Source organism: Gnatocerus cornutus, chromosome 3 (assembly GCF_029298725.1).
Source record: "Gnatocerus cornutus isolate USDA-ARS CGAHR chromosome 3, icGnaCorn1.1, whole genome shotgun sequence".
Lineage (NCBI taxonomy): Eukaryota > Metazoa > Arthropoda > Insecta > Coleoptera > Tenebrionidae > Gnatocerus > Gnatocerus cornutus.
The window spans coordinates 13,569,314-13,584,093 of NC_142235.1; the positions used below are offsets into that span (position 1 = coordinate 13,569,314).

Here is a 14,780-nt window from a genome sequence, read left to right on the forward strand (position 1 = left end):
ATGCATTTTCCCATACATTACTGCCTCGTCGATATAATATCTGAATTTCATTTTCCATTGACTTTAGACTTTGTTTTAACAGGTCAGTGTCAACCGCAATCGATGTCGCTAATTTTAATTCTGCTTATCATAACTTTTAACAGCTTTTACAGCAGAAGTGGCCTTGCTAAAAACCAAGATTCGCAAGAAGAAAATTGTATTCAATCGTCATTAATCGGAGTGAAGACATGGAGGGTACAATTCTCTTGGTCTTTATTGTAGCGATGGGAATTTCAGAAGGAATTGTCACAGGTGAGTGGAAAATTGAGACTAGGATAGGCAGTGGAAACGAAAAGTCTCGTCGGTTCTTAACTCAAACACTCATCCAAAACTTAATTTTTAGAACAAGAATATGAATATATGCCCGACCTCTTCCATTTCGATAGCTACGACAAATGTTTCCGAAGAACCAACGCATCAATATACTGTTCAATCACAATCCAACTTTCGCCTATAAACCCCAAAAATTTGAGTTCAGTCTGGTCCATAATAGAGGTAAAATCCCCATTTCACAAATAAAAAACTTCATTTGGGCTCCTAGGAAGTGTCTTCTGACTCTAACTACTATCGTCACGACATCCTGCGTCACGGAGTTTGTATCAATGACGTGTGTACATTTGAAGAAGAAATCGACACATGCGTGCAACAAATATACAGGATGAAGTACAACGAATTGGGCCTAGTGGGCCAACCCTTGCATATTCAGTGTGAAACGAAGAATTCTGCCTATTTCGTCAACGCGGAGGAACTGGTTTTTATGTGAGGTCTTCAGGGAATTGTCATACTAACTTACATACAGTTCCTTTCTAGGGTTGTACGTCATCTTTGTTGGTTTAGTGACTTTAGTTCTTGAGGTTGTCCGCCGGGCAGAACCGAAAACTTCGAAGTTAAAGAAGTTTCTTTCAGTCTTCTCCCTCTTCGACAATACGAAGTTGATTTTCATCCCCGACAAGAAAGACAACTACATGCCTTTCCTGCAAGGAATACGATTTGCAACTTCAATCGGCGTAATCTGTACCCATGCAACTTTAGTAAATACAGTCATGCCAGTGGAAAATCCTTCGTACGTGGAAGATGTAAGTTAAACCGTCTGGGTTGACGGTGTTGCCAATCTTTTTCTTTCAAGGTGTCTAAACGCTACATTACTATGCTCCTTGCGAATGGTGGTATGACTGTCCAAATCTTCTTTGTAATTTCGTCTTTTCTTCTCGGAAAAAACTTCTTTGACAAGTCGAAGACAGGCCCGATCAGCTTTACGTACGTCGTACGTAGTATCGTCCGACGCTACCTCATTCTGACTTCTGGGTACGCCATCATGATCGCTTTACACAGTTCTTGGTTCGCTTATCTCGCTCGTGGACCCTTCTGGGGCCTCATCATGGGCGAAGACTACAAAGTCTGTCGAGAGAACTGGTGGAAAAACCTTCTTTATATCAATAACTTCTCCATGGACGATGGATTGGTACCACCTCAGATCTAATCATCCACAGACATAACGATGGGTTTTAGTGCATGTTCCAGTCGTGGTACTTATCCGCCGAACTTCAATTCACGGTAGTCAGTCTTCTAGTTCTATGGGTGTCTCAAAAAAGCGTGAGAATCTTCTATGCGTTCGGAGGGTTTGTGGTCGTCTTCCAGATCGCCTTTATGTTTTGTTACCTGGCATGGAACGACTTCGAGATCGCCGTCGCTTTCAAACCTGAGTAAGTTCCGTCAAGTTCTGTTCATCTTCAACTTTCCGACTGTTTCAGACTTCTGTACTCCTTCAGACTGATCTACTCCAAAGAGTGGCAAGCAACGTGGACCAGTGCGTACTCAAACTTATCCGCACCTGTCTCAGGTCTCACTTTTGGGTACTTGTACACGAAGTGCCGCGACCAACAAATCTTCGCCAAAAAGGTACGACTTACACCTAACTCGTCTTTGTACCAATGCTATGTCAACAGAGTCAGAAGTTACTATGGTTGTTGGTATCATGTTTCTTTATTCTCTTCCCTCTGTTATTCTCCGCGTACTACATGATCACCCCCTTCTACTCCCACGCTCGATGGTTCGCAGCTTCTTATGGAAGCATCGCGAAGGTCCTCTTTTCCTTCGGATTCGGTCTACTCATCTTCGGAATGTCTCTAGGACAAGGAGGTGAGTCTATCTTCAACATTCAATTGGTACTACATCTTGTTACAGGTGTGTTAAAAGAGGTACTCCAGTGGCGCCCTCTGTACACTCTCGGACAACTGTCTTTCGGCGTCTACCTCGTACATTACAGTATATTGAAAATAACAGTGGCGGCGAAACAGACGCCCCCATACATGACTGACTACTTTATGGTACGTCTTCATTTTACGGTTATTAGACTTATTTGGGGTTTTTAGGTTTATGACGTCGTGACCAACAGTACGATGTCGTTTGTATGTTCTTTTATTTTGTCGATATTCGTCTTGATACCTGTGGCCAAGATCGTCCGAGCATTTTTGTAAATTTGTAATAAATTGTATAATAAATATATTCTTTCAAATTTATTTTTAATCACCCGATTTTATACAGATATCCGTCGATTAAAATTGTAAAATAATATTAAAGCGAAGTCAACTATGAAAACACACGTTCCCCAATCACAACTTTTTCCACTTGTCAAACAAATAGCGATTCAACCGCACGGTATTGGAGGTTGCTGCCCACAGCTAACTTATTTTCTTTGTAAAAGAGGAAAACGGTGAAGCTCTATTTAAAAAACACATTTATTCAATTTTCTTTTTTTATCAAAATTACTTGATTTTATACAGATATCGGTAAATTAAAACAATTGTAAATAATATTAATGGGAAGTGAGCTATAAAAACACGCAACTTTTTCCGTTTGTCACACAAATGGCGATACCACCACACTGCAACCAGCAATACAGTGTACCAATAGAAAAGGACGTAAAGAAGAAAAAACGAAGTGAGCTATAAAACACAAGTTCCCGAATCACAACTTTCTCCACTTGGCACACAAACAGCGATTCAATCGCAGTGTGTTGGAGGTTGCCTACATCCAAACTTATTTTCATTCAAAAGATGAAAAATGGTCAAATTCTGCTTGAATTAGTCCTCACACGTTTCGACAACAAAAAACGCAACATCTTAACTGCTTCAAACCGGTTTTCGCCGGACATTTATGAAAAATTGAACTGCGATTCCTCAACGTTTTGCCGATGGAAATTAACCGAAACTGCACTAAATCAGAGCTTCAAAGCACAACAATGCACGAAAAACGTCGTTTTCCTCACTTTTCACGAGTTTTCCAAGGCACGACGCGCTAGATTTGTAGCAGTTTGACAGATTCACGTGACGTAATGCACCAATGAGGAGCCAGCACGCTCGGCGGGAACTTCAAACTGGCGATGAAAAAAGATAGATTCTGAGTTTTAGTGAATTCCTAAAATATCCTCTTGTACGGAAAATGCAACGATTTTCTGGATTTTGGCAGCGGGAAATTCAAAGTTATGAGTGAAAAACGAATAACCTGGATATTTATTCAAAGACAGTACAAAATTTGATATAATTACCATATAAAAGTAGTATAATCGAAAAACTAGTAAAACTAAAGATGCTGCTTCTTTGTTCTCTTTGTTTTTTTCGTGTCGAAACCTACAAAACAACAATAATTTTACAACAATCATGCAAAAGTCATACCAATCAACCCTCACGTTTCTTCAATAAAAAATGCACATCCTCATTCCTATTCCTAAACTTCTCCAACTCCTTTCTCGCAATTTTCGCATCCGCGCCACGATCCAACAAGATATTAACTAACTGGAAGTTAGATTTGGAAGCAGCGATACTCAGAGCACACTGCCCATTGTCGTCACGGCTGTCGATCTTCACTCCTTCATCTAGAAGGTACTTTACCACTCTAATTTGGTCCATATCGACTGCTGTTGTCAACACAGAAAAGCCATTTCTACAAGTAGCGTCAAGAGGCGCCCCCTTTTCTTTCAACCGCTTCACCATCTCCAAGTTTCCCACGGCTACAGCTTTACGCAAAACTGTTTGCAGGGAGGGTTTTGCCCCATGGTCGAGCAAATATGTAACCATACCTACGTTGTTAGTTTCTACAGCTGCGGAAAGAGGAGTTTGGCCATTGCGGACGAACTTACAACAGTCAACACCGACGTGAATCAAAAACTTTGCAACATTTTCTTGGCGGTGCTTTACGCCAATGGTCAATGCAGTGTTGCCTGTGGAGTCTGTGGCGTTTGGGTGGTGGCCTTTAGACAGGAGAAACTGCAGAGCCTTTAAGTCTCCATGAGCAGCAGCTTGACACAAGGCTAGTCTTCCAGTCTGTTCAATGGTTTCTACCAAAAGTTCGACAATGTCAGGATTGGGACAGATACTGATAAATGAAAGACAAGTACTAACACCATCTTTGTGTTTGCAGTTTAAATTAGCGCCTTGGCTTAGTAGGTACTTTGTAATTTCCAAACTCCCTTGAAACACCGCAAGCGATAAAGGGGGACAAAACTGCGTTCCAAACTTGTTGACATCAGCTCTGTGTTCAACAGCAGTCATTACAGCAGGTAACGCGGAGTTTCCATAGTTAACATCCGCTCCTGCTTTCAGTAACATGTCGACAATGTCCTCATCATACTTTTCGTGGCGTATAGCCAACAGTAGAGGTGTGTCTAAATCTTTATCAAGAATATTTACATTTACGTTATACTCAAGAAGTTCTTTTAAAATATCTTTGCGACATTGTAGCATCGCGTCGAAGATTGGATGGTGGGAATTTTGCTCGTCGTAATTATTCACGTTGACGTTTAGAGAGAGAAGATACTGGACTATCTTCAAGTGTCCACACTTCACTGCTAGTCCAAGAGGTGTATCGCCATGGTTGTTCATAATATTGAGATTTCCTCTGTGATTGGTGTATTTTACCACTCCTAAAAAATTACCGGTGGAGACAGCGTACCAAAAATCGGCTTTCTAAAAAAAATGGTTTGAACAAGATTAAACTAATAGTTAAAAATCGGCAGATTGTAAGAGGCAGTTTTCAAGAAAAAACCACAATAAACGTTGTGGTGCTAACTTTTTTAAATAAATTCTTGTGTTGTCTACAAATCGTCTTTAATCCTTTTTTCATTCTTTTAGATTCTCTTTAGATTTATGTGCTTCTTTCGATTCCTTACAGCGTCTCTAAATTTTAAAATTTGGTTTGTCAAGTTTTTAGATTCTTTCTAAGTCTCTTTTAGATTTCTTGAATTCTCTTTAAATTGTCTTTTCCTTCATTCTACTTAGATTAGTTTGAGTTTCTCGTCTGTTTTGTTCTCAGGTAGGTTTCCATATATTTTAGATTTTTGAGATTTCATTTTATAGATTCTTTCTAGGTGTAAAAAATTATTTTTTTTGTTTTTTCTGTACTTATAATATGTATATTAATTACTCAGCCTTTGGATTCCTTTTTTCTCGTCCTTCTATTTTACCTCAATTAAGTTACAGGGTATATTTCAGAATTTAAGATTTAATTGAATTTTTTGTTTCGTCTCTTTCAATTTTGTCCAGTCTGGACGTGGACAATCTGAAAATTCTTATATTCCTCGTATTCTCGTTTAACTCAATCTAGATACTCAGTTCTCATTAGATGCTTCTTACATTCTTGAGATATTATTTTTTTCGTCTATAAACAATTTCTCTATTTAAGTTTCTTAGATTTCTCTTATGTTGTGAATAAATTATAAAATTTTTGTTCAGTTTCTCTAAATTCTCCATAAGTGTTTAGGTTTTCTTAATATTTTCCTTAAATTTTGTCTAAAGTATCTAAATTTCTTTTGATTTGCCTTGTACTCTGTAGTTTTTTCTTAAAATCTCTAAATTCTCAAACAGATTTTTTTTAATTTTAAATCCTCTCTTACTCTAAATTTATTATAGCTTTTCCTTCAATTATCTCTATTTTTTCCGGATGTTTTAAATTTTCCTTAAATTCTATAAAGCTTCTTTAGATTCTCTAAACCTGTATACATTTGTAAGATTCTCTTTGGATTCTCTGCATTGTAAAAACTATTTTTTAAATTTAAATTGTTTAGTTTACAATTTCTTCAAATTTTCCTTTATTTCAATAAATGTTTCTAGATTTTGCTTAAAATCCTTTCAAATTCTTTCTAGATTTTCTCTGTTTTGTTTTTTATAAATTGTCTTTCAATTATACACAAACTATCTCGTTCCTTGGATATTGTAGATCTCTAGATCGTCTATAGTATCTCTTTGGATTTTTTTAAAGATTCTCCAACTTCCTTCTAGATTTCTGGCTCTTCCAAATTTACAAATTTCCTTAAATTCTCTTTGTATTTCACTTTTTTAGAATAATATCCACTTACAAAACCTAAAAGTTACTAAGGTTGGCGAAAACAAAACATCCTAAACGTGACAGTTGCCGAGAGTGGTAAACAAATAATAAATAAAAATATAAAAAATAAATAAAATAAATAAATATACAGTTGACGTTTCTAAAGTCAAAAGTGTTGATGCAAAACTTCAAATTCGACTATTCGTGATTTTTCCTGCAGAAAACTTACCGATTTTTCAAATGATTAATTTTAGAAATCAGCAGAATTTGAAAAAAAAAGTTAGATACCTGTGAAACATATCAATTTGGATTTATAGATGACTCCACAAGCAACAGACAAGTTTTTTAGTAATCGCAAAATAGTTATAACCATGAAAAAAAAGTTGTAATGAAATACTTGCAAATCTGCACTAAAAATAACAAAAACAAGTTTATTGCTGACGTTCAATTTGGAGAGTATTTGATAAATGTGACTTCTTTGGTCTTCTTATTTGACATTTCGCGAGAATTGCAAGGGTTTAAAATAATCAGTATTGTGCAACTAGCTCTGTTGAACGACCAAACACATTTTAAATTTGACGCTTAGAAAAATTTTTCACAAAAAATGGGAGTTAGAGTTTCTACTTTTTCTCTTACAATTATTCACAAATTCTCTCGTTTTTTATTGGATTTTCTTCATCTTTCACTACAATGTAAAAATTATTTTTAGAATATTCCTAGATGATGTTCTTCAGTTTTTGGCTTTTTTTATTTTTCTTCCAATTGTCTTTAAATTTGATAAATTTTTCTAGATTTTCCTTAGATTTTGTTGAAATTCTTTCAAATCCTATCTAGATTTTCTGTTTTCTATAAATTCTCTTTCAATTATCCACAAATTATCTCTTTTCTCTTTGAATATTCTAGATTTCTAGATTGTTCACAACTTCTCTTTAGATTTTCTCTTCACTCTAGATTTTTGGCTTTTCTAAATTACAAATTTCCTATCAAGTGTTTTTGGATTGTCCTCAAATTCTCAAATGTCATTGAATTTTCAAAATTCTATATTTTTTTTCTTTTTTGGAGTTTCCAGTTGAATTTAGATCTACTTTTTTTTTTATTTATCGTGATTTTTTAGATCTTCTTTCTTAGATTCTGTATAAATTTTCTTTTCGAACTCTTTTAGATCCTTTTAATTCTGCAAATATGTTTCCTTCAATTCTCTACATTCAAATTCTCTTTAGATTTCACAGATTTATTCTAGATTATCTAGAATTTGTCTTTCTATAAAATTTTTCTTAATTTCCTCTCATTTTCTTCAGATTTCCCTTACATTTTCTGCAGATTCTTCTGAGATTCTTATTTAGACCTTCTTCAAATTTCATTACTTCTTTCTATTCTGTCTCTATTTGTTTCTAGTTGTAGATATAACTCTTATTAATCAAGTTTTTTAGACTTTTTATTGTTAAATTAAACCATGCAGTGATTTAGTGATGAAGTGTAAATGGCCCTTTAGCAGTCATGCCTCGTGCGCCCTACAAAAGGTATGACATACAATGACACATGTCAAATCACAGCTCTAGTGCAGTGCTACCAACATACTGGGAAACATAAAGCCTCTTATAATCAATCGGAAATGACAGTAAAGACTACTTTATTCATGCTTTTTGGATAAATTGGGCTCTGGATGCAGCATAATAAAATGGTTTGGAGTACCAACTTACCCACATGACGAAGCTTCTCTTCGACAATATGCCAAAAAGTTGCTTACTTCTTCACTTCCACGTCGTTTCTTATTTACTAATCAACAGTTTTTCCAAGGTCGCTCCCTGTAAGATGCCAACTTTAGGTTATGAACAATTTGGTGTAAAATCAAAATAAACCACTAATTTACTATAAATGCAGAAACGGTGCAGTTTGCAAGTGCCTCTTGATCTTAAGATATAACGGAGGATGACTCATGAGTCATGAGTTGAAGCTTGACCACATGAGAAGTTTAATTTTTATTTTTCAGAGCACTTGAAACAATTTTATTTATGGTATTGTTGGTTGCCTACTTAATTTTTACGTTTGAAAGTTTGGTGGTCAAAGAAATCCACCACCTATGCCACCAAATATAAAAATAATATACAAAGAATAAGCACAGACCATGATAATAAAGATTTTATTTGACGCAACTCATCACTTACGGGTTAACACAGGAATTTCTAAAAAAATGTTGGAAACTAAGCTTATGGTGAGGTAAGAAACCCTGGGAAACTTAAAAGATCTGGAAAATTTGTAGAACAGAAAGAATTCAAGAAGACATGGTACGATTATTTTCATTCTTAACTTTCTTGTCCTCTCTAACCCTTTTCTTCTCGAATTTGAGTAACTCCAAACACAAAACCAACCCACTAACACTCAACCCAATCAACCATATGTAAACTCCTCCCAAAATCTGTTCAAACTTCAAGGTTCTCGAAAGTAGTACCTCATTCCTCCTCAACTGACTCTCAAGATAGTAGTGTTCAACGCTTTCCAAAAACTCTGCAATTCCGGACGTACACAATCTTCTACTCACTTCAACAAATCGATGATACAGAGGAAACCCTTTCGTAAAAAAAAAGGAAAGCGAACTCGTACTTAACTTCGTTGGGAACAAGGTATATTTTTGGTTCAACTCCTCCAGCTTGGATTTTATTCTTGAAGGCCTTAAAAGCGTTGCGTTCAACAATCGTCGCGCTTCTTTCACCACTCGCTATTGCTGACATGTACACGGCGTTGTCGGTATTCGAAGGTATGGCTTCACACGTGTTAACATAGCCGCGATGGTCATCAAAGTCGTACAACTCGCGGTTTTCCCGGTACAAGATACAATGTATGCAGTTCTTGGCGAGATCCTCGATGGAATCCATTTGGTACTCGTACGAGTGCCCTGTGAAAATTCTTAACATTTCTTGACGAAAAGTGGTCGATATGACATAGAAACAGAAGATGGTGACAAAAACAACGATTCTGGAGGAGAGTTTGTTGATTTTGGTCATTTTGCAATTGGTCGATTCTAAGAGAATTTAGTAAAAGAACTCAAAGGAACCAACGAGAGTGTCTTCTTTAAAGTAGTACCACAGTGAAGTTAACACAGGAGGGCTACAAGAATCCACAACCAGATAGCCACTCGAAAGGCTATGAAGAAACTCTTGTAAGGAGCCACAACTGGAGCTTTTGGTACCACCCAGTGTTGGTAAATCGCCACGTCCAAAGACACAAAATCGAACTCGAGAACTTGTTGACTTGTTAACATCATAAATTGGTTTAACATGAGATGGTCTTGGCGCTCCTGTAACAAACCTGAAGGTGGTGTTAGTGTAGTACGAAACGTGGTACTCACCCAAAGTACTGTTATAAGTACCGTTTCTTTTACTGATACTAAACAACCCTCTGTCGCTTTTCTTCACTTCAAGCTTGAACTGCAACACCTCTTGGATCGCTCTGACTTTATCATACGCAGAACCAAGGACCTCACCATTTTTCTTGTAGAGGAACGGAAAGAGGTCGAAGTACACAGAGTTGATGGTGGTGTTGCGCCAAAGCTTTGGTAACGAGTACCCGAAGAAAGAGTTAATGGTAAGGCAAGGTCGCAAAATAATCAGTTGGATGTTTTTTGGTGTTGCGTCTTCGTACATGTAGGGGGCGTAGGTTACCACCGTTAAATTCTTTTGCAACAAGATGGCGTTGTTAACAAAGAGTTTTGATAATTTTTCGAAAACTTCCAGGGGATTGGAGTCTCTTCATCGTGTCTTTTGAAGTTAAGTTGAGGACGTAGAAGTCGGGGCTCTCGTATTTGAGGATTTTCAAGTTTTTTCTTGAATTGTGGTAAACCGCTGGAAATGAAGTTTGAATAGAAGTGTCCACAAAATAGATATTCGTTCCAGGATAAAAGAAATTGGACAGGATTTTGTTTACACTTGTAGATATGTCATTTTTGAAGTCGCTCACGTGAAAAAACGACAGACATTGAAGATAAAAAAAGAAATAATTTCATTTTGGAGTGTTTTGTGGTTAAGTAACTGCGTTCGTGACTGTTTTAATGAGCCGTGTTATAATCAGATTTTAAAGATTTGTCATGAATTATTGAAAAAAATCGATTTCGAAAAATGTCCAGTGTTACAAACATTTAAACGCAATAGAAACACGAACCTATTATTTTTTTTGGCCTCATGAATGTAAACCTCAAATTAACGTTCAAATGGCATCTTTAGAAACATTATACAGGGTGTCCGGAAAGTGGCGCACCACCTTGAAAGGGGGTAATTGGGTGATCCCCTAGAGTACCAAAAAATGTTAAAAAAAAATTCCAGACTCTCTGTTTTCGCAAGAGGACCAAAAGAAAATTAGGAAAATGGCAACATTGCTGAACGGTTCTTCCAATAATTTAAACTTCTAGTATTCAAAGCCATAGCAACGTTGCTGTTGTATTGTTGGCGTTAGTCAGGTCGGCTCATGAACGAGTAATGTAACTATGGTTTCATGTGAACGATGCCACACTGATCGAGATTGTTGATTCAAAAATTTTGTTAACATTTTTCAGGCATTTCTTACAAGATTTTTCCGATTTTTTTTGCACCATGCCTTTGCGCAAAATGTCCTTTAGATAACAAACTCTATTAAACCTAAAATTATTGCTCAGAAATCGTTAATTTTGGCATTAAACTTTTACTCTTCAATCCCTCATATCTCGAAAAATTAAAGACAAGGATTTTTTTTAACATTTTTCCGGTGATCTATGGCATTGTTCGATGATATAGTTTTACGGTGGTGCGCGACTTTCCGGACAGCCTGTATTTACAAACCTTTTTTTTTTGTTTCCGAGGAGACTCTTTAAGAATCGCACGCTGAGGTCTATTGACCCATTTACGGGGCAGCCTATAAGAGCCCTGTAGTCTTTACAAACGCCAGGATGCTCTTTATGGGTGCTTCCCGAATCTCAGATGGTTCCAAAATATGAAAATCCATATGTTCCTTCCTCAGTTCAGAAAAATTTGGACAGAGGCATAATATGTGTAGTGGAGTTTCCGTGTCCTCCATACACGCTCTACACATGTCGTCAGTCTTGAGACCGATTGTGTGCATGTGTTAAGGGAACAGTGTCCTGTGGACAGTCCCACTAATATTCTGAGGTCTTTCCTACAGAGTTTCAACAGTTTTTCACTGCGTTTTAAGTCTGGTCCATCAATAAATAGCCCAGACTGTCGCAGATCAAGCTTTTGCCATTCCTCCCTGTGGAGTGATTTAATCCACTCTTTCAGGAGGTTTGTCTGGAAGGTTTTCGGAATTGGAAGAGTCGGCTCCGGTCCAAAGAAGCCCTTTGCAGGGCCTCTTTTGGCTAATCGGTTAGCCCTTTCATTCCCTTCGACCCCTGTGTGATTTGGTATCCAGCAAAGCACAATTTGTTTGTTGCGCCTTGCCAGATTTTGCAGTGCTGTATGACATTCACTGACAAGTCTTGACGTATGTCTGCATGACTGTAGAGCTTTTTTTTTTTTAAACTTTTTGGCTGTCAGTAAACACGCAGATGTGCTTATTAACAATAGCTCTCTGAGTACATTCTGTAACACACTGTATTACAGCAAAGGTTTCTGTTTGAAACACCCAGTGATGTTGAGACACCGAAATCCGTGCCCCAAATAACAGCTCCAGAGCCTGAGCCCTCTTGTGAGACCGAGCCATCTGCATAACAGATGGTCCAGCCCCCCTGAGTTATGGCTCTTGTTCTTTCACTCCATTCTTCTCTTGAAGGTATTATCACTTCATATGAGTGATTGATCACAATACTGGGAGCCATACAATCTTCCCTCATCTTGAAGATGGGGTTGATGTCTGTCACAAGTTGGGCGATAGCCCAATGTCCTGTGCCCATTGTTGTATTTTTCCACTGCCCTGTACACCTTAACCTAAGGAATTCCGCCGCAGCTGACTCCTTCACTTTGAGGTGAAGGGGAGTAAGCCCCGTCAGTATTTTCATGGCCGATGTGGAAGTGGATTTCATCGCTCCTGTTATAGTCAGGCTAATCTTTGAGCTTTAGCCAAAAGAGTTTTGGCCCAAAGCCTTGACGTCGCGCCCCACCAGACGATGGATCCATAGACTATCATTGGCCTTACTACACATGCGTACAGCCAATGCAATATTCTGGGAGTAATTCCCCATGTTTTTCCCACAGTCCTCCTGCACGCTCACAGGGCTGCTGTAGCTTTTCCAATTTTGTTTTGCACATGAGTTCTCCATGTGAGTCTAGAATCTAGGTGGATGCCTAAATACTTGACCACTGTTTGAACTTCTAGTGTCTTGCCAAAGAGTGTTGAGGCCGTATATTGATCCTTTCTTTTCTTGGTTGATTAATCATCGATTAATCAGGGATTGTTCACCTGGAAGTGTCGAAAGTAGAGCGGCTCACAGTCTACGGTGGAGCAATCCTGATGTGACAATTAGTTGTGGATGCATCGACAGCAGAATACGGTTGCGTACCAGCGACCGTAAACTAGTTACATCAGTTGTAATGTTTACGAACAATAGATTTTAGTTAACATTTTTAGCATCACTGTGATATTTAATTCAATTTAATATTATATTAGACAGGCTTTTGTGAATAAACGATAGTATTGATAGAACCAAGGTGGTTGTCATTACTCACCCCCTCAACATGGTAAAGATTACATGACTGGTTTTGTCAGGATTTACAGATAGTCCTTGTCCTGTGCACCATTTCTCGACCAGCCTTAGAGTCTCTTGTGTGAGCTCTTTTGTCAAGTCAAGAAACTTGCCCTGAACAAGGATTACGATGTCATCAGCATAACCTTGCACATAGACCCCTTCCATGTGAAGTTTATGTATTAAGTCATCCACTACCAAGTTCCACAGAAGTGGAGATAAAACTCCTACCTGTGGACATCCTTGTGTAGTGGTGACCTTAACCCAACACTTACCAAGATTTGTGTTGATTGATCTGTTTGTCAACATGGCTTTTATTAATGTTTAATTTCCCCCATGATTCCTTAGAGCTAATTCCATAGAGTCATAGGTTGCATTGTCAAATACCCCTTCAATATCTAGAAACTTTCCAAGAGTGTAATATCCTCCACTTAGCCCTGATTCAATCATCATTACGATTTGATGCAGAGCCGATTCTGTGCAGCAGCCCCTTGGACGTTTACACACGCCGTGCGGTAAAAATTGCCCAAATCGTCTGCTCTTCAGATACGTTTATAAATTAAATTTTTTTTTACCATAATGAAGATTGATCACCAAAGTGTTATTTACCTAAATTATCATATCAATTAAGACAATATTTGTATTTTTAAAATCATATTAAAAATTGTTTTATACAGCGCCATCTTGTGTACTTTTTGAGCATTACAGAATTGACAGAATTGACAGATGACAAAATTTTAAACTAGTTATTTACAGTCGCGTGTGGTAACTTACATTTTACAGCGCGAAATCAGTTTGAAGCACGACGGCGTAGCCGAGTTGCTTTAATGATTGAGCGCTGTAAAATGGTTAACGCACAAGAGTTGTATTAAACTTTTTGGTTTCATGAATTGTAAACGTCAAATTAACATTCATTTGACAGCTTCGGAAACACTAGATTTACAAGCGCCCTGGACGTTTACACACGCCGTGCTGTAAAAATTGCCCAAATCGTCTGCTCTTCACATGCGTTTATAAATTAAAATCACTTTACCATAATGAAGATTAATACAACTCTTGTGCGTTAACCATTTTACAGCGCTCAATCATTAAAGCACTCCGGCTACGCCGTCGTGCTTCAAACTGATTTCGCGCTGTAAAATGTAAGTTACCACACGCGACTGTAAATAACTATTTTGGCCGAAAAATTTTAATTTAAATAATTGGATTTTTCAAAATTTATGGGAACTGTCACATCTGACATTTATAAATTTCATCATCTGTCAATTCTGTCAATTTTGTAGTTAGTGCACAAAAAGTACACAAGATGGCGCTGTATAAAAAAGGTTTTAATATTACTTTAAAAATAGAAATATTGTCTTAATTGAGATAATAATTTAGGTAGATTCCAATTTGGTGATCAATCTTCATTATGGTAAAGTGATTTTAATTTATAAACGCATGTGAAGAGCAGACGATTTGGGCAATTTTTACAGCACGGCGTGTGTGAACGTCCAGGGCGCTTGTAAATCTAGTGTTTACGAAGATGTCAATTGAATGTTAATTTGACGTTTACAATTCATGAGGCCAAAAAGTTATTTTTCAAAACTCAATAAATTCAATTTTGACTGACAGTGGGTTTGATGTAAATTTGTGATTATTTTAGGTAAATCTAACAATGTGTATATTTTATTCAGTTCTTGCTAAAACATTGTGTTTCTTTTTTATGCCAAAATAGTTGTAAATTTGAAGAAAATTCAACAAATTATCGTTTTTT

At 37.2% G+C, this 14,780-nt stretch overlaps 3 protein-coding genes across 3 annotated transcripts; 1 reads left to right on the forward strand and 2 right to left on the reverse strand.

Moving 5' to 3' along the window:
- Positions 1-2,724, forward strand: LOC148177187 (nose resistant to fluoxetine protein 6-like). The gene is made up of 13 exons (XM_088033269.1): positions 1-196; positions 262-339; positions 383-534; positions 581-798; positions 839-1,115; positions 1,166-1,501; positions 1,549-1,742; positions 1,791-1,938; positions 1,986-2,178; positions 2,224-2,366; positions 2,412-2,512; positions 2,584-2,602; positions 2,683-2,724. Exons 1-13 carry the CDS (start codon positions 1-3, stop codon positions 2,722-2,724), a joined length of 2,097 nt encoding a protein of 698 aa, XP_087889395.1.
- On the reverse strand, positions 2,721-5,160 carry LOC148177188 (uncharacterized). The gene is made up of 10 exons (XM_088033270.1): positions 5,083-5,160; positions 3,781-5,003; positions 3,714-3,731; positions 3,587-3,668; positions 3,476-3,543; positions 3,308-3,408; positions 3,147-3,254; positions 2,977-3,066; positions 2,809-2,923; positions 2,721-2,760 (listed from the first exon to the last, which is right to left on the reverse strand). Exons 1-10 carry the CDS (start codon positions 5,158-5,160, stop codon positions 2,721-2,723), a joined length of 1,923 nt encoding a protein of 640 aa, XP_087889396.1.
- A 6,182-nt stretch (positions 5,161-11,342) lies between these two features.
- On the reverse strand, positions 11,343-12,484 carry LOC148177189 (uncharacterized). The gene is made up of 3 exons (XM_088033271.1): positions 12,403-12,484; positions 11,944-12,369; positions 11,343-11,872 (listed from the first exon to the last, which is right to left on the reverse strand). Exons 1-3 carry the CDS (start codon positions 12,482-12,484, stop codon positions 11,343-11,345), a joined length of 1,038 nt encoding a protein of 345 aa, XP_087889397.1.
- Positions 12,485-14,780: the final 2,296 nt, after the last annotated feature.